We start from the raw sequence: 20,686 nt of genomic DNA on the forward strand, positions 1-20,686 counted from the left end.
GCTCACAGAAAACCTCATTTAGAAAAAAAGATCTCCTAAACACCAGATAAGGAAGTATTAATTGGAAGATGAGGAGATATCAGGCTGGGAAATTCTAGCAGAAGGTGGAGTTCCGCTTCAAAACCTGTAACACCAGGTGGATATATCAACCTGGCTTGTCTGAATTAATGAGACTGACAGCCTTGTTCTCGAGACTAGCAATGAATCAAAGAGGTGGGAGAGACCACATTCAACCCCACTAAGAAGTAACACTGAGTCGTAACATCTTTTATTTTGTATTTTATTCATTGACTATTTTTACCTTTATGTTTTAGAATGTGCAGGTTTTTACTTCCATTGTTCAGTTGTTTGCTGCTTGGGTGGATGGTAGTTTGCATTGTAACAGAATAGCCGTTTATAACTACCCTTCCTCTATCACATGATGGCTGTTGTCCTGCTTGCTTTTCTTCCTCCCGAACAAGCAGCAAACCGTAGGAAACAGCAAACTCAACTCCGTAATAATCTCAGTTGAAATTGGCCTTAACGTCCTAATGAAAAGATGCAGACCGACTCCCTGAACCAAACCCAAGATCCAGAGGCTGGGGAGAAGACCCAGAAGCTAAGAGTGCTTATTGCTCTTGCAGAGGATCTGGGTCCACTTCCTAGTACCCACATCAGGCAGCCCACAACTCCCTGTAACACTAGCTCCAGCATATCTGATGCATCTGGCCTTGTCAGGCACTTGCATGCATGTGTTCACGCCTGCACACAGAAATACCATACATACACGAAACATTCTAAAAAATAAAATAAATCTTTTTTTAAAAAAGATCAAACTATGCATTGTCTCCAGGAAATATACCTCACTTGTGAAAAATTAAAAAATAAAAAAATCCAAAGTTTGGAAATCAACCTACTGAACACATTGAAACAGAAAAGAAAAGAAAAGAAAAAAAGCTACAGAGCTGTTTTGATAACTTGATAAGTAGACTTCAAACTAAAGTTTGTCTGAAGAGATAAAGAAGGGCCCTCCATATTAATGGGAACAATTCAAGAAGACTTAGCAATTGTAAATATTTAAGCATGGAAAGTTGGGGCCCCCGGTTTTACAAAAGCAAACACTAAAACTCATGAAAGGTCGACTAGGTCCTAATATAATGATGGTAGAAGACTTCAGTTCCCTATCCATATCTTTAGGTAGGCCTTCCAAACTAAAAATTACTGAAGAAACTTCAGAGCTAAACTGTTAAACAGACCAGCTGGATTAACAGATGTCAACAGGTAATTCATCCAAGAGATATAGCTAGCCTGGGCATTCTTCTCAGCAGCTCTCAAAACTACCTCTAAAACTGATTAGATTATAGGCCACAAAATAAGCCTTGAGAACACAAAAGAAATGGAGCTGGGGAGATAGATGGCTTGGTGGCGAAGAGCACTGGCTGCTCCTGTTGAAGACCTAGGTTCCGTTCCCAGCACCCACATCAGGCAGCTCATGGCCAGCTGTAACCCCAGTTCCAGGGGTTCTGGCTCTTGTGGGTGCCTGCATACAGGCGGTGCACACACACTCATACACATAAATTTAAAGAACTAGAGATTACAAAAGAAATCAAAACTGCTTGTGTCATGTCAGATTGTAGAGGATGATGCTAGAAATTAATTGCAAGAGAAACTGAAGGAACCACACAAGTCCTTAGAGAATGAAAATTATAGTACACGCTGCCTCTACCTTGAGCCAGCTCTACTCCCTGTAGGCAGCCTTCCTCAACAGACTGAGAAAATCTCAGATTCGGGTATATCTAAGATCCTGGGGTCTCCATTGCAGCCTAGGCTTCAATGCCACATAGTCAGGTCATAGCCTCTCATGGACTCTAACCCAGCCACAATTACCTGGCTATAGGCGCTCTCTAAAATTATGGAACACGGCCCCATGACTCATTAAACATTTTCCATGGCTCTTGCATCCTCCATGTGTGCAAACTCAATGCCATGTGAATGATACTACCAAGTTCTGCTGCCAGCTTGAGATGCAGACCGTGCCCCCTTGTGCCTCAGCTATATCATTTTCTGTGTACTGACTTTGGAAAACACTTCCCTGGGCAGCTTCCTTCAGAAAATGGGAAACCCCTTTAGTTTAAGCTTCCCCCCCCCCTTCAAATGAACTTAGTTCTTAGGAAGATGGAGCCTCAGAGAGGTGGAGTTTTACCCTCAGAAAATCTCTCCCATTGCCCTAGTATAGCACAGGTTTCTCTTAAGTGGTGCTGATATCTTCACAACAATTACATTTTGTTTCCTCAGCATCAGCTGGAATGCTCTTGTGGTGATTTGAATAAGATTCCCCCACCACCACCACCACCACCATGAGCTCACATATTTGAATGCTTATTTGCCAGGGAGTGGAACTTTTTCAAAGAATTAGAGGGAGTAGGAGGTGTGGCCTTCTTGAGTAGGTATGGCCTTGTTGGAGAAATGTATGTCACTTGTGGGGTGGGCTTTGCGGTTTCAAAATCCCAAACCAGGCCCCGTGTCCCTCTCCTCCTGCCTGCCTACAGATCAGGATCTAAAGTTCTCAGTTAGTGCTCCAGTGCCATGCCTGCTGCCACGTTCCCTGCCGTGATGACAACAGACTAACCTCTGAAACTGTAAGCAAGCCCCAATGAAAGGCTTTCTGCGGTGGCGGCGCACGCCTTAATCCCAGCACTCGGGAAGCAGAGCCAGGTGGATCTTTGTGAGTTCGAGGTCAGCCTGGTCTACAGAGTGAGATCCAGGAAGGGCACAAAAACTACACAGAGAAACCCTGTCTCGAGAAAAAAAAAAAAAAAGAGTTGCCTTGGTCGTGGTGTCTCTTCACAGCAATAGAACAGTGACTAAGACAGAAGTTGGTACCAGGGACTGAGGTATTGCTGTGACAGCCCTGACCATGCTCGTTTTTTTTGGAGGAATATGGAAGACTTAGAGACTTTGGACTAGAAAAGTAGTTGGATGAGCATGGAAGACAGATAGGAACATGCTGAGGATGATTTGAACTGTGGAGGTCCAGCTCAAGCAATTTCAGAGAGAAGAGTGTTAGTATTTTAAAGACCATTCTTGTGATAGTCTTAGCAAAGAATGTGGCTGCTTTTTGCCCTTGTCCTAAAAATCTGCCTAAGGCTAAATTGAAAAGTTTTAGAGTAATGGTGTTGGTAGAAGAGATGTGAAGAAGATAAAAAGTTTAAAGAAAAGCCTGATGCTAAATAGAATAAAGGGAGTGGTGGCTTCCAGGCAAGACCTCACCCAGCTGAGCTTCCAACTTGTGAAAAAAATCAAAGGAAAGTTTAAGCAGTGAAGCTTTCGCCATCAACCACAGAAAGCTGATGCAAATGTGATTAAAGTGAGGAGGCCAAGTTCCAGCCCCATCAAGCAGCAGAACTTGGCAGCTTTGGTCATGTGGTTCTGGCTTTAGAGTCAAGGATATAACAAAGGGGGTGTGAAATCTCCCTCCATTGCTAGTGAAAGCCACTGAGGCATGTGTTAGGGGTGTCCCAGCATAGAGGCCCAAAGGGGCCATTGCATGAAACTGTGAAGCCTGGGTTACCTTGGAAACCCTAAGATGTTGGAGATGCCTGGCATCTCTGGGATACCTGAGTTCTGGGATACCTGCCAAGGAGAGCTACATACAAGGGGTGGTACCAGCCCAAGAAAGGGAAGTGTGTTGCAGTCAGCAAAGCTGAAAGGAGTTGGAGATCTAAAGTGCACATTGACATCAGACATGGAGATGCAGAATTTGAAGTTAGCCCTGCTGGATGTCAGATTTGCTTTGGTCCAGTATTTCCTCACTCTGCTCCCTGGAATATGGTGGTTTGAATAAGAAAGACACCCCCCATAGGCTCATATACATATTACAAACTAACAGGCCCTGAGCAACATATAATTTATAACGACTACATTTTGAGTTAATTGCCAATACTTGAAATACAGGAAACATCACTAAAATGTTTATTTTCTCAGCTTTTTTTTTTTTTTCTTTTTAAGTAAGAACAGAAATATCTGGCAGCATTAGGCCAGCATTCCAAAGTGGCAGTCATGGGTGGAAACATGTCCCATCAACTCATCATTTGCATCAGCTCCTGACAAGGTAGAGAGGCAGATCAAAGTTTTCTGTTCCCATCCTGGTCCTATGCCCTTTATTTATCAACCAGTTCAGGGCCATGATTTTTCCTCCCAAGACAGTATGTTAGTTACAACTAGCAAGATATTTCCTAATAACCTTTTCCTGGTTTCTTTATATTCTGGGAGACAATATGCATTTGTTATTGATTTTAAGGATAGGAAAATTAAGCAATACATGACCCTGTCCTGCTCTCTACTAGCTAACATCTATCTATCTATCTACCATCCATCTATCTATCTATCCATCCATCTATCTATCATCTATCCATCCATCCATCTATATTATATGTGTATGTGTCTATAAAACATTACTTATTTCTTATTGGGATAAAATCTACATAACATGATGTCTAAGTCAGTGTTCAATTACTATGAAAAGACACCATGACCATGACAAATAAAGGAAAGCATTCTGTTGGGGCTTGCTTCTAGTTTCAGTGTTTTAGTCTATTGTCCTCATGGCAGAAGGCATGGTGGCATGCAGGCAAACATGATGCTGGAGAAGTAGCTTGAGAGTCCTATATTCAGATCCACAGGCAGCAGGAAGAGAGAGACATTGGCCTTGGCTTGAGCATTTGAAACCCCAAAGCCCACCCCCAGTGACACACTTCCTCCATCAAGGCCACATCTTCTCAAAAAAAAAAAAGGACCATACCTCCTAATCCCTGTCAGGTAATGCCTCTCCCCTAATGATCAAGAATTCAAATATATGAGCCTATGGAGGCCATTCCCATTCAAAACACCACACATGGAGTGAACCATTTTAAATTATGCAATTCAGCAATGTTTAGCAGTTCCATAATGCTGTGAGTACACCACCTCTGATGAACTCTAAAACATCTTAAAGCTGAAAGGTGTGAGTTCTACAGCTTTGGTGATATTTTACCATGTTTTTTAAAAGGCAATAATAGATACCATGCAATTCCATATGAATTTTATGATCAACTTTTTAAAAAATGTCTGTGAAAAACCCTATTGGGATATTAATAGCTGTTATTTTGGTTCTACAGTTGCCCTGGGTATTTTTGCCATGTCAAAAATATTGGGACATCTAGTCCATAATTTGAAGTGGTTTTCAATTTTTTGGGGTCCTTGACTTCTTTCACTTACACAACTTTATGCAGCTTCTGGCATGTAAAATTTAAAGCTCTTCAATTTGTCTGTATTCATGTGTATACTTGGATGTGCATGTGTGGTTGTGTGTATTCACGTGTGTACTTGGATGTGCATGTGTGGTTGTGTGTATTCATGTGTGTACTTGGATGTGCATGTGTGGATGTGGTGCCCGGTATCTACAGCAGTGCCTTATGAATACCAGTAAGATGTACTACCATGGAGCTTTATTTCCAATTTTGCTTTTGAGTACTTCACTTTGTTCAGTGTCAGTTTAAGTACATTTTTAAAAACTATATTGTAGAGTTTTCACTGCTTGTGTGTGAAAATATACGTGATAGTTGTGTCCTGATTTTCAATTTTCGAATATGTGAAACTCCTTCATTAGCTTTGGTTATGGGGTTGGGTTCTTTATAAATTTCAATATTTGAGATCATACTATATGTAAATAGATCATTTTACAATTTCTTTGCCAAAATGAATGTCTTTTATTTTTCTTGCCTACTTTTCCTAACTAAAATTTCCAATACAATGTTCAACAGAGGTGATAATACAAAATATCTTTATGTTGTACCTGATCCTGAGGAGAAAGTCCCAACCTTTTGCCACTTAACATAACACTATCTATGGGTTTTTATTTATTTAAAAACCTTTTGCAGTCTAATTTTGAAATACCAGAGTGAGGCTGTGTGGTGTAGCTAGAGCTCCAGGGATTTTGGAAAATGCACCCAAGGCCAGAGTGACCACTAGGAACATTTCAAAATTTGATAATTAAATACACTTAAAATTGTTCTTCAAAAATATGCCTCGGTGGAGAGTGACTACAGAAAAACCTGGTGTTGTGTTTGTGACGCCTCAGCTAATGGGAGCCATCTTAGTTCGCCAACGTTTTGAAAAGAGGCTCCTTTGAGAATGTAGATGGTTATTTTAATGTGCACCTGTTTTGAGTTGCAGATTGCTTTTGTCCTGTATCCCCTCAGTGGAAGCCCTCCATGGAATCTGACAGATATTGAGAATAAGATGTTCCTCACCATGTGCTTTTCTTGGCATTATGCATCAACCTTTATCATCATTGGATTAAATTATACTTTTATCACCTGGTAAGTTGACACTTTAAAAAAATGAATGGTACATTTCTTTGTATATGTCCATCAAGACTGGACAGTGTTGAATGTCAAATTCAAAAGGAAGGTTTTATTCTTACCTTCTCATAAACTGGACTAGGACATTAGGAAGTTATCTCTACACAAAGAAATGGCCAGCAAAAACGTCCATGTTGACTTAAAGTTGTAATAGTTTAGTGATTGATATGGCTGCTATGCCTTTGACCCATGCCCTGTTCTACAGCATGCTCTGTCTCTTCACATATGTGGGCTTCTATTCTGGATGGCCAGTTCCCCTATGTGCAATGAGACCTCCACTTACTTATGTGTACACACTTTAATTGTCCCATTTCATAACCTTGGGACCTTTCTTTGACAAATGTATACAAATCAAATTAAATAAGACAGTAACTCTAATTTTTCCAAAAGTTGAATGATGCGTTCTTTTATACAAGAATCCTGATTTAACTTTCTGAGCAGGTGAGGAGCAACATACCAGATTGCTGAGAACACATATTCCTAGTTCTATGGCCTATTGGCTATGACTTCAGACTTATTACTCAACCACAATAAATATGAATCTTATTGTTTACTAAATAGAGATAATAGAATCTAAATGAAGTAGTGTCCTTATGTTCCTGAAGATGTAAAAACTCAGCAAATGGTCTTGTCTCCTTGTCTGTATTGCCTTCCTCTTCCTCTCTATTTGGTATAAAAATATGAGGTGGAGACCCTCCCATGGGGGATGTTGTTGTCCGGTAACCAGGGCAGATCGCAGAGGTAGACAATTAAAATAGAATACAGCAAGTGAACGTAGTAGAAAGAAGGAGCTCAAAAAAGGCTCCTCACAAACCGAAAGGTGAGCTCAAAAATGAGCAGGAAAAAAAAAAAAAAGCAGATGATCGTGGTTTCCAGGGTGGTTAGTGCTGAAGCACAGTGTGCTGGACTGATCCTAATTACTACACATGCAGACTCCAACACTCGATTCTTCAGACGGCTACACTAGGTGAAATACTCTACAACTGCAGTAATGCGTATGTAGTGTTCGGCATGGTGGGCACCAGCTCCCGAGAGCTTGTAATGTGACACAGTCCATATTACTTTTAGTGGATCCCGAATACTAACATGTAGATAGTGTTGCACACCTTGCAGGCTCTCTAGACCCCTGGAATGTAGTAGCTGTTTCTGGGCCCCGTGGTTTGCCAGCTTCTACTGCAACCAGCTTTACATCCATCCCCTGGGCATGGGCTCCAGATCAGCCCTCCTCCTCTGAGCTGTACGCTGGAGCAGCTGGGACACCAGGGCTCTGAAAGAGAAACTTGAACTGTTGTTGCCTTATCCGGCTCCCAGACGTCCCTCTTGGGCTTTGGAGCAGCTCACTTCCCTCTGTAGCTGCTTTCTTCCACCTCCTTCGGGTTGTTTCTGTTCGTTCCGTTTCCCTCGCCCCAAGCATGTGCATCTGCTCGTTGTTAAGGCTGGCTGGGCTACTGAGTCTTGCTCTCTTCCCCTGTTGTTCCAGGCTGACATCTGGGCCTCATCTTCTTAGGGGCTGGGGAGTCTTCAGCAACAGTACCAGGATGCAAGGAAAAACTCTACTTCGTGTCCGCTCCCCTCCAGAGCCAGCAGATGACTACTGTCTCTTCATGTTTCAAAAGCCTTCAGATGCCTAATACATGGCTTGTCCACTAACAGGTCCCCAGAAACAAGAAACTCCAGTTTTATTCTCCAGCCTCTCCCAATCCCCACCACGTGTTGTTCTAATCTCTTTGACCAGACAGTTAGTGCCCTTTACCTGGTGCAGTCACACTAAACGTCCATCTCTTCTTTGACACCTTCTGTGATTCCTCTGGCCCATGTTGATCTGTTTCCTGAGCTTCAGTAGTGCTTTGACTTTGAATATTGTTACATATAAATTGTGACATTGACCACTTGCCCCCATTCGCCTGCCCCCGCAGCTAGACTGTATCTGCACGTGAAAACAATCATTTTCATATCCCCATACCGAATGGCACATTTCCAGACATATAGTAAGTGCTTAGTTAACATTTGTTAGCTGTTTACTAGATTTCTACTTCAAAGGTACTTCAATACAACCTTCATTTGTTTGGAAGTTATATTTTATATGTTTCTTGATTTTCCTTTAATATTGATAAGACCAGGACTACAACTTTCTCTGAACTATTTTGATACATATTCAAGCAGCAGTTTTAAAATACCACAAAGATTCAGCATTAAAAAAAAGATTCACTATTGTCTTTCAGTGAGATCCCATGAAAAACGAATTCAGTGCTAACTTTGAGACTAAGGAGGCTTGAGACTCCTTTCGTCAGGGTTTGACTATGAAGTGGTTGCTTAGCCACAAGTCATTGCATGTCAGACATTGAATCCAAGTTGTTTGACATAGCACAATGGCTGCCACATAAGCACTTCTAAGTTATTGAATTCTCCTCCCAAAATTCTTGAAAGATGATGCAAAATGTCCTACTTTTGCAAAATAGTGGTTCAAGATTGCCTCATTCTATCCCCTGCCTGCAGTCTTGATTGTGTAAGGTTGTCGGTGAAACCTATCTGTTTGGAATTAATATTGTTGCATATTTAATGTGTTTTATACATACATATATATATATACACATGTAGATAGATAGATATATGTATTTACTTCTCTTGCAAATAACTATTTCAATAGCCCTTGCCTATGAGTAAGGAAGCATTGCCTATTTTCTGACGGGTTTTCCACACAGTGAGTCATGTGAGCCATTGGGAAGAACAAATCAGGGCTTGCTAACACACCAGGTACATCGAGTTTCTTAAAAATAACTTTTTGTGTCAGCTCTACTCTTTTTCACAGTGATTTATGAGAACATGAAGCAAGAACAGGGTCACACCCTGACCTTGACTCCCCAAATTTCCCCCATTCTAGTAACTGGCAGTTGTGCCTGGGTATTTATTTATTTATTTATTTATTTATTTATTTATTTATTTATTTATTCATTCATTCATTATTGGGGGTGTTATTTTGAGGGGGTTTTGTTTTGTTTTTGAGACAGGATCTCACTATGGGGTCTTGTCTGGCCTAGAACTTTCTACATAGGCCAGGCTGGCCACAAACTCACAGATCCATGTGCCTCTGCCTTCTGAGTGGTGGTTTAAAGGTGCGTACCGCCATGCCAGGCTGCAGTTCCTTTTTATTATCCCCGCTCTCACCCTGCCTCACAGAACCATTTCTCCATGTGGGCTACAGGTCCCTAGAGCCCGATAAAGGTGTGCATGTGGCCGAGCTTAGTGGCTTTACAGCAGCAGCAGCTACAATCCAGGGAGAAAGCACAGGACACAGTGGCTGTGACTGGGCCTGTGCTAACATTTCATTCCCAGTAAAGCAGCCAGGAGTTGTTTCCTTTTCCACACAAGTCTTTAGAAATGAACATAATTGATTAATCCCTTTAGTCTTACATGGATGGATGTGGTACTATGTGGAAAGGATGTGTGGGCTTTTGTAAGCGGCCCTTAACCTGTTACAGAGCATCAATCAGCCTTTCAAAATGAAAGTGACTTGGTGTGTTCAGAAAGTATGAGCAAAATCAGTAGTCAATAATTAAGGCAAATGACTGAGCAGTTTTTTTCTTGGCTGTTGCATCAACAGAAATTATTGATTCTGCTCAATTGCTGTTTATTGGAGGTGTTCATGTTAGTGGGCAGTGGCTGAAGAACTGGTAACCTCTATTGACAGATGAGGGACATGACCTGTCAGATTGCTTCACATGTCAGTGGTGTGTCCAATGTGTCAATGTCATAGGTTAGAATCACTTCTGACTCTGGCTAGGGTTGCGCCAGCAGACAGGATAAAGCAGTGAAGTGCTTGTGAAGCTTTTGTGTAGGATCGGAGCACAGGGAATGATGGACTGTCTGACTAGAACAGGCCAGAACTGAACTGGCAAAGGGAAGAGAGAAAATAAAACTCAGAATGTAAACAGGCTGAAGAAACTGGTCATAAAGAGACATTCAGCCCGGGCTTGACATGGGCCTTCACTTGGTCTGTCACTCTAGGGAAAGGTCATGTACTTCCTTACAGGAAATGACGTCTCTTTGCAGTCTGTAGGTAGTTGTGGGTTTGATGTAGATGTTCCACCAGCGTCACGTTGTCACAGTCAATAGAGTCCCCTGCTTTTATAAATGATCAGTTGTGCATAACTAAGCAATCTCATAATACATTTAAGAGACACACATTTCCTGTTTACTTAGACCTTTGCTGTCTTCTGCACACATTTTCAGGTATCTCCAAGTCAAATAGAAATCATTTTACTTTGGGGATTGCCTCTGTTCGTTGTAGGAATAATCTGTATATTACTCTAAAGTTTTGACCCTTGATATCATGTAACCAGAGATGACTTTCTTTTTCCCCTCAGGTTAGTAAAATCTAGACTTAAGAAGGTGTGCACCTCGGAAGTTGGACTCCTGAAAAGCGCTGAACGTGAACACGAGTCAGAGGAAGAAGTGTGATGTTGAGGGGCATCCGTTCTTTCTAGACAAGCCTCCTCTGTTTGCACTGCCTTTGCTGATGGCTTTGTCTCTTGGCCTTTGAAGAACAGCTGTCTGAGGCTGACTCCATGTTGTTTGTATTTCCAGTTTTGTTAAAGTGTTGCACTTTTAATGTCTCACTTTCTTACCGCTTTAAAAGTACCTTGGGTGATAAATTCACTTTGCATATTGTGCATGCCGTGATATTCAGAAGCAATAAGTTTTCCAAAGTCGTGTATGGTTTCATCCATGTCTGTACTGTGAAAACTATTTGTTTTATTTCCCTGATAGATACCATCAAGATTCATGACCTTGCCATCACTTGTAATTCATTCAATGTTGAATTTTACTTGTTTATCTTGTTGCCACAATGAAAAATAAATGAATGCATGCACCTCTGTGCAAAAAACTCAACTCCTCACTTTTTTTTAAATTGAAGTATACTTCACCCTCATATAATGCATATACAGAAATTCCTTTCTTGGAGACATTTTATATGAAAAACTTAGATGCAAAAACTAGACCAGAAGTCCTCCTGTGAGCTTTCTAAAAGGTAATGACATTAAGACACATGGTTTCAAAGATGTCAGAGACTAGAAGAGGGACATTGTGGTATTAGCATAGCCTAGTATGACCACTCTGCCATTTGCTCTGTTAAACAGGTAAAGGATTAAACAACATGCCCTTATACCAGTGGTTCTCAACTTGTTGAGGTTATGTTTTATGAATACTGTTTTTGGAACAGCATGAAAAAGTTAGTAAACTGGGATCTAAAGCCCCAAATAGGAAAGTCTTATATTTATTTCCTTTACCCTGTGCCAGGAAGTCTCCATCCATTCATAGAATCTGTAAAGATTATCAAAAAATCTACTTTGGTAAGTTGTCCAAAATAATGACAAGTATAACAAAAGTATAAAGGGTTTTCTGCTCTAGAACACAAGCTGAAGAAAGGCAGCTCAGCCATACTCACCAGCCTGTGGGGTAGGTAGAAATGGGGTCAGTCATTCAGCAGATGTTTATTATTCCATTTCCAAATGTTAGGAAGTATTCAGTAAACTAAGAATGGAGTGATGTTCAAGCCAGAACTGTTGTCTCCAGCATACATTCCTGGGGGAGAAACAGGCAACACCAAAGTAAAATATAAGACTAGAAATTGAGGCGACCAGTGATGTGAAGTAAAACCAGCCCAGGAAGAAGAATAAAGAATGGTGAGGTCATCAGTGACATTTTGCCAAGGGTCCTTCCCCAGAGGTCTTTTCATGAAAAAAAAAAAATGGCACCCATGTTCCACTTTTATGTGACATTATGGTGTTTATGTTTCCAAAAGATTAGACTGTACCAGGACAAGACTTCATCAAAGACAGGGCAAGATAGGGGTCTCCCTCCCCCCCTTACTCCACGCTTTGTCTCAGCTGTCACCAACCTGAAGATTCAGTTCCTGAAGTTCTGCCATATTTCCTTCATGAGTATCTCATGCTACATCACCATAAACTCAATAAGAAACCCTTTTAATCAGTCAGTAGGAACGATGTACTGATTGCACAGACAGAATGTGAGTGATGGGAGCAGTTACTGAGTTAACCTTTGCTGTTGGTGGGGCACCAGCTTCTCAGTGCTCTTTGTAACCCCCAATTTCCTTGACTTGGCAATGACGACATCTTCTTGCATCTTGAAATAGGCAGCCAGATCCTGATTGTGTTTCTCTTAACCTTGATATCACTTCATCACTACAGGAGATTATCAAGGTGCTTATTCTATCTTGAATATGGATTAATTAGGTGAGGCAGCAATCACTGCATTACAGGAAAAACCAGAAATAAAATGAAGCAAGGAGTTCTCCCAAACACAAGTGAATGATTGCTAGAACTGATAAAAGAAAAATTAATATACATGGAAAATAGACCCCAAAATTTTGTATTCTGTTAAATACAGATAAAGAAAAGTAAAAGAATAGAGGACAGGCATACAAAAATCTGAATTTCCCCAAAATAAATGTAAATGAAAAGATAGTATTACTTTAAGCTTAGAGGGATATATGCTTTCAAGAGCTATTTAATGGGTAGAATAACTAGGCTTCTAGATTCACCCACTTAAAAAAAAAATCTCAAAATGGAGTCCTCTTAAATTAAATTTGAAAACACCTATTTTTATTTTAGTATTGTATGGGTAGGGATCCAACTCAGAGCCTTTCACATGCAAGGTAAGGACAGTAGGCTGGCACTCCCAATCTCTATTGTTCCAGTTTTAAGCACAGAAAATTTTAACCCCCAAGTTTCAAGGTGTTTTACTCTAAGACTTCAATAGATTTTTCTTCAAACCTTCAAATTCTGCTGCAGGCCACAGGAATATATCATAACAACTCAGCTGGTTGTGGCAAAGTCACAACCTGGAGGAATCAGGGAATTCCTCCAGGGGAAGCCAAATCCCAAGGAGTTTTTGGTGTTACTTGGCTTGTTATATATCAGCTGTATTCTGTTATGAAAATCATGTGTGCCTTCATAGTTTTCCCAATTGACTTTCCCCTAAGAAGGACTAACAGTGTAGACTGATCACTCTCTGGACATACACATTCCAGGTATTTGGAGAACAGCCTCAGGAAAGGCTTTCTCTGGAATCAGATTATCTCCCTTGGCCACTTTCAAGGACTACAGGAAACACCACCCAGGTGGGCGCCTATTGTTAGTCCCAGGTGGACTAACAATGGTAACAGCCCACGTGCAAGTCTCCTGACTTATGGTAAATTCCACAAGGAGACACCATCTAGGAGAGGTGGACGTTAATAGCTTTACACAATTTAGCTCAGACCCTCCCTTTTATATACCGGGACTTCCAGGGCACAAGAGAGAGAAGAGAAAAGAGAATGGAAGAACTAGATGGGTAAGAACTTGAGAGGAACGAACTGAGATGGGGAAGAACTAGATTGAATGGCTAAAAGAGAGGACAAGAGGAGCAAGATGGAAGATGAAGAAGAGCCAGATGGGGAAGAACAAGATGAGGAAGAGCCAGATGAGAGAGAAGGAGATGGGAGAGGAGCTGATAGGGGAAAGAACTAGACAGATGAGAACCTAGAAGGGGCAGAACTAGATGAAGGAATTAAGATAGAACCTAGAGGGGACAGTAGATAAATATATAGAGAAATCAGGCAAGAAAGGAGCTAGACATGAGGACAGAACTGAAGCTGTGTATAAAGGATGTTATGCCAGAGGAATTAAAGCAAGTGGACGATAGAGCTCCGTGTGCTGAGATTCTATTTCCTGAAAATAGTCCTCGCCATTAGTAGTTCTCTCTCTTGAGCCCCTGGGATGTAATATTAAGGCTGGTCCCTCTAATGTTATACAAGAAAGTTCATTTGTGGCAGTCAACTAAATATTTTACATATCTTTATTTTCACTAACAGATAAACTTTCCTAAGCCTTTACTGTTTTTACAGACCTAATTTGTTAAACTCATAAATAAAGCTGAAGAAATTTAAGTCTTACTGAATATTCCACACTTGATCTTAGCCAAAAGGCCGAGAAGTGATATGAATATTCCAATAGTGTTATCGACCTGGTGAGATTTTTATAGAACTATGTTCCCAAATTTATGAATCAATTGTACATTTGTAAGCTGGTTTAAATCTGAACAGACAAAATTATTTATAAGTTACAGACATCTACAATGCTGCGCATGCCTACAACAGTCCTTTAACACAAAGCACCAATGTAATGATTGTGATCCTTTTATTTCTGTACTTTATTCTGAGGCTTGTTGTTTATGGCGGGCAATGTTTGTGAGATATTCAAGCCAAAGATAACCAATGGGACAGTCACTGCTTTAGACAGTGACTCTCAGAGCACGTAACATAACCTGAATTCTGTTTGTGCCAAGTGCCAAATCCTCCACACAGGTGTCCCAACCTTCTGTGTGCGGGGAGTGTACCATCCAGGTCCAGCCCTGCAGCCTGTCACGTCACTCAAGACTCCATTATTGTTTAGCCCTTCATTTTAGGACGTTCTAGAGGTGGCAACCTTTCCTGGAAGACAGACTTATGCAGAAGATCTTCCTCCTTCATCTTACACAGAAGCTAAGAGGAACTATAAGGAGGAGCGCCTGGTTCCAAGCCTCAGCTCCACCTCTGTGGATGTCAGATGCTCGAGGGATGATGTGATGCATAATGGTACCTTTGTGTGTTGGCTGCTCTGTGGTCCTCTGACAGCCTGCCGGAGGACAGACACTCACAGAGAATGTGTCCCTCAGAATGGTACTGTACACAAAGAAGCCTGAATTGAGATGAGTGGGAAGCCATCCCAATGAACACGTGTGTGTTTAAACATGAGATTTAAATGGACCATCTGTGAGGTATACAGACTTGTGAAGTTGACATAATCCTACATTTTCCACATGTACATTTCCTATCTGATAGGACCATTTACTTTTCGTACCTATTAAAGCGATATATCTTGATGGCATGTAGTGCACTCTCTTTTAAATTCGGCCAACAGTGTAAAGGCTAGCTATCAGTAGTTTTAACACGAAATGCTTGAGGCAGGGTCTACTTACACGTGTTGAGGCTGTGTTCATAACTTTCCCCCCAACCCCCGCTACTTCAGACCCCCTTCTTCTGTCACTGTCTCTAAAGTCCAGAGACAAAGCCAACACTGTGCCACATGCTCTAACCTCTGTCATTAGAAACAGCCTCCTCCTCAACATTCCTCTAGGGCTGAAGAAGACCATACTCTTTGCCTCTGCTATTTCAGCTACGGAATCTCTGCCCACTGCCACCATGGACAGTGAGCTATGGGCATAGGAAGGAAGGTGGCCCCTGAAAGCTCATGCTCTCTGTGGTCCAGAAAATAATATGCGATATCCATAGTTCCAGTTTTGAAAGTGTGCATTCAGTAAACAAATAGCAAACATAAAAAGAGAAAGAACAAATATTGTCACATAGACAAAGGCAGCAGATATATTGCAAAACATCAGGTTCAGGTGACAACATATGACAGAGACAGCTGGGGTGGCCCGATTGAGAGCGAACAAAGATGGCATTATTAAATTGGGAAGCTTATAACACCCCACAGCAATGTACTAGGGAAGCCTCATTGAGACACTCAGCTGGAGTTCCCAACAAAGTTTTTTTCTTATCAATGAGTTGCTTTCTCATCCCACTGTAGGTTTTTTTATACCACAGGATAGAATAAACAAGAGCAACCTCTTTCAAAAGAGTTTCTCCCTCCTGCCATTCCCAAGGGTACAATGGGTTTTGTTTGTTTTTAAATTTTCCTTTTATTGATTCTTTATGGAGTTGACATCATGCATTCCAATCCCACCTCTCTCTCTGTCCCCTCACGTCCTCTCTCTGACCTTTCTGCCTAAACAAGACCAAATTTAAAAGAATAAATAAATAAATAAATTAATTAATTAAAAAAACACAGAAACAAAACAAGGCAAAAATAAAAACAGAAACAAAAGCAAACAAACAAAAGAAGAATCTTGTTGTGAAAGCTGTAGTGTGGCCTGTGGAGTCACACAGTTTAGTCCATTCATTTTACTTGCAAGTGCTCATTGTCGTGAGTTATTGGTCTGGCTCGAGACTTCTGGTTTCTGCTATTTCACCTCACCAATAATGGCCTCTCACTGGGACTCCTCTTGGATATTCTGTTGTTGTCCTGTGTCATGGAGATTCTGCTATTTTTGGATCTGTGGTTTGGTCCCCTTCACATGCTCCAGCAGTTCATAGATGAGGTGGATGTTGGGGGAGGGCCTACTCATAGCCCTGGTTCTGGGCCTGGGTGGTAGATGGGCTGGTCAGCTCTCTAGCTTTCCCTCAATGTCACTACCTGGATGGGCTCTCCAGCACTGCCTTGGCTAGCTCACCCAGTGCAGCCTACAAGGAGCGGGACCAGTTCTTTCTGGGGCTCTCAGATCCGGGTCCCTTTACTCATATGGCAAGTGCCAAATCTTCTGTTTTGCCCAGGTAAGATGCAGGGCCCTCTCTCCTTATTGCTTTGGGGGCATATGAAAAGGGCACAATGTTTTAATATCCTTAGCTGTTTTCTGCTGTCCTTTCTTCCAGAGTTAAGGGTTCAACATGCCATAGAATAGTAAGATTTAGAGGTCACTTAAATACCCTGAGACAAGGGAGGGTTCCTATCCCACCGAGTCGGCTTTCAGTAAATTTAAGCATCACATGTGGCATTCACCAACATCCATTAGTCTTTAGGAAAGAACTCCAAAATCAGTTCAAAAAATCAGATAGTTCAAAAAAATCTCAGTGGCCCAGGCTCACAGAAGGAAATATCTTCTGACACCAGAAGAGGGAGCTCCTTCCACTTCCAAGGTTCCGAGTGCTTTATGATGGCTGTTACTTCTCAGGTGACCTTGTTTATCTCATAGTAGTATCCTGTTCAAAGGGAAAGCCACCAGCTAGTTTTGACTTGTCTGGCGTTTGAACCAGAGGTTCTGGAGCGGGATGATAAGAACGAGGGTGCTTAGAAAACATTCCCACCATGTTTTTTCCACTTCCCACTCCTTAAGAAATGTGTTTGTTTCTGCAGAGTTGGTGATTCAAGTCAGAGACTTGCAAAAAAAATTATAAAAATCAATTCACACCCCAGTGCAAGAAACTGCTTTCGTTTATTCCACATCTGATGTTCTGATGTGTTTACATAATGGGTAAACGGATGAGGCCTGAAAGGTGCTACAGAACAGGGTAACCGGAGGAAAAGACTATAGTAATGATGCTTCCCTCTAGTGGTAGAGTGTGGGAGAACGTCTCATAATCGGAAGTTGCCTCCTAAATCCAAATAAAGTCAGCTCACTGAAACAGCACAGGTTGTCGCCATTATTTTTGGTTGCCCACGGGCAATCTAGACTAATTTTAAAAGTCTTATATTTTAATTTATTTACACATAAATGCATTGTTATAGATTTAATTGTCTCCCAGCTTCCTCCACTGCATATTTTGAAGACCTATCCTCCACCCACATGCCTCAGAACGTCACCTGGTTTTAGGGATGGTGAAATGTAAACTCATTGGAGTAAGGTAACCTCCAGCTCACTAGGACAAAAACCCTTAGGGAAGGGGGAAATTGAAAGGGACTGAGAAGACCATGTGATCATAAAGACCGATTTCAGTATGATGACCTGCCAGTGAAAAACCAAAGAACAGAACCAAGTGACAGCAAACGCCAGAAGCTGGGAGACAGACAGACAAGGACCAGACAGATCTCTGCCCAGCACTTTCTAAAGGCATGCGATTCTACCAGCACTAGGATCCTCAGTTTCTAGTGCTTTGAGGCAATAATCTCTGTCCTTTAGGATACTCAGCTTGTGGTATTTCGTTAAGCATCCTTAGAAAGCTGATAGATTCCCATTACTTTAACATTAGTTTTGAACTTAATGATTTAGATGTCAAAAGACAGCATGCATTTAATCTGGGAATAGTATATTGTGGGTGTTCAGTGAATATCAAGTATAAAAGTATTTCCCAAACTTATTACCATCCATGAAATGCATCATCTTTCATGCAAAACATTTTGGAAGCCTGGTTTGGTTATTTATACTGTTTTATGGTTCCATCAAGTTAATGTGCTTCCTCAATCTATCCTGCTGTCATTAAAACAGTCGTCAGCTAGGACTGTTCACACTTGTAGTGAAAATCATTTGTTGATCAGTGACTTCTGCATGGTCTTTGGTATCCTTAATATACCAGCTGTGGTGGTTTAAATGAGAAATGCCCCTCATAGGCTCCCTAATTGAATACTTGGTATCCAGTTGGTGATGGTCTTTGAGGGAGTTGTGAGGCCTTTGGGAGAGCCTTGCTGGAAGAAGAACATCACTGGGGACAGATTGTGGGTGCTTATAGTCTTGCCCACTTCCTGTTCACCATCTCTGCTTTGTTCTTACTTTTGAAGATGTGAGCTCTCAGTCTCAGCTTCCTGTAACTGCTCTGCCTCTATGCCTGTGGCTTGCTGCCACGCCTCTGCCCCACCACAATGGATTCTCATCCCTCTGAAACCATAAGTGAAAATAAGGCTCATTTGTCCCAGTGTTACGTCTTGGTCATGGTCATGTTATGTCTTATCACACCAACAGAAAGCAAACTAACGCAGCGGTGCTCTATCTAGATCATAGATTCCTTGAGTGTTCTTGATTTGCATACTCTTTTTAAGCATTCTGGGTTTGTGGGTCTCTTGTCTTCCAAAATGTCGGATACTTACTACAAAATATTCCTGGTATTAGTTCTCCAGAGAACTACAAACAATAGGATAGACTGTGCTTTACAGGTATTTCATCTGAACATTGTCTTCTGAAGGCAGGAGAGACACAAGACTCAGGAAGTTAACAAAACCTACACAACTCAGAAAGCTAACAAAACCTATGCAACTCAGGAAGCTAACAAAACCTACACATCTCAGGAAGCTCTGAAGTAGTAGTTGGCTTCATTGTTCATATACTTACCTGTTTGACCTATCATCCTACATGCAACTAACCTTGCTCTTTTCTGCCACCCACATCCATGTGTGGGTGCCCTTCCTCCTTACATGTGCCCTAGCCAAGTCTGCCACGCTGCAGATGTCTTCCTCACTTAACTCAGCCACAGACTTCCCATGCTAAGTGGCTCACCTGTGAAGGGATACTTGGTCTCCAAAGGGTGCCCTGTTCTTCCTTTCTACCTCTGACTTCCCACATTCAGTGTCACACATGACTGATTGTCTCCCCTACTTGACACTGACCTTACATACTGGCTTACTCATCCTCAGCACATAAATGCCTCTTCACCTTGCTTTGGGTGTGACAGCTTAGGTGAATCTCCCTTTTATAAATGTTCTCATTACTCTTCTTGGTCGCTGACACCCACTCTGAGTCATAGTCCTTCCGACACATAATAAAACACTTTCCTTGCTCTTATTCAGATGAAATCTTTATGACTAAAAGGCACAGGAATGAGAGGTCTAGTGCGACTATGTAAAATATAAAGACACGGAGGCCTGGATTTCGTGTGCTTTGTGTGAGGCCATGAAACAAATTAGTGGCAGCATAAACACAACCCCACGTCTCCCTGAGTGGCAGCTATGCGACAACATGGACCTGTCCCTCTGGATCACTATTTTATCCACATGTTCATCACAAAGCATGCTTTGAGTAGAATAAATTAATAAATAAGTCATTTCCCATTTTTCTTTTTTTCTTCTTTGTCTTCTTGACGTATGTGCATATAAAATAGTGGCTGTGTTGGTGACTTTTGAGCCTGTGTGAGGAAATCTTTGACAAATACAAATTAAAGGAGGAAAGACATGCTTTGGTTCCATTTCTGAGGGAATCCATAGGGTTTTTGTTGTTGTTTGGTTGTTTGGTTGGTTTTGGGGTTTTTTTGGGGGGAGGGGTCCCATGTGGTTGGGGAGAGCATCATAGTAACAAGAATTTGTAAGAGAGGGGTCGCTTAACTCATGGAAGACAGGAGAGAAAGAAAAAGAGAGACTGAAGGGGTTATGTTCCTGTGACCTACTATGTCTGGCCAGTCTCTATCTCCTACCAAAAAAGTGCCACCTCCTGGGGACCAGCCTTGCAATAAATGTACTTTTGGGAAGGGATACATCTTATCTAAACCATAAGAGTGACCATTTACACATGTTGGTATATTAAATGCTCATAATTCATGTCCTTATATAAATGCAAACATCTGAATTTCTATGCCTAGATTTTTTTCCATTCCATAAATTTCTAGTGTTCTTAGCAAATAAGGGACAACCTTATGAATTCAATGATGTAGCCAAAGAGACAAAGTTATATGAAGCTATGGTCATTGCAGCATCCCAGGGTTCCGGTACATACACTGATTGAGGGAA

At 41.4% G+C, this 20,686-nt stretch overlaps 1 protein-coding gene across 5 annotated transcripts in view; it reads left to right on the forward strand.

Annotated features, from left to right (window-relative positions):
* LOC114691934 (transmembrane protein 45A-like) overlaps positions 1–11,273 on the forward strand; it is a 77,833-nt gene extending 66,560 nt beyond the window's left edge. For 3 of the 5 annotated variants that reach the window (XM_037209679.1, XM_037209681.1, XM_037209680.1), the window contains exons 5-6: positions 6,193–6,338; positions 7,861–8,451. In XM_037209679.1, coding sequence (XP_037065574.1) covers positions 6,193–6,338; positions 7,861–8,011 — 297 coding nt within the window. In that variant the 3' untranslated portion in view covers positions 8,012–8,451. Of the gene's footprint in view, positions 1–6,192; positions 6,339–7,860; positions 8,452–10,744 lie in introns of those variants that run through there. The other 2 variants (XM_028867523.2, XM_028867524.2) reach the window with 2 other exon arrangements.
* The last annotated feature ends 9,413 nt before the right edge of the window (positions 11,274–20,686 follow it).

This window comes from Peromyscus leucopus, chromosome 12 (genome assembly GCF_004664715.2).
Source record: "Peromyscus leucopus breed LL Stock chromosome 12, UCI_PerLeu_2.1, whole genome shotgun sequence".
Taxonomy (NCBI): domain Eukaryota; kingdom Metazoa; phylum Chordata; class Mammalia; order Rodentia; family Cricetidae; genus Peromyscus; species Peromyscus leucopus.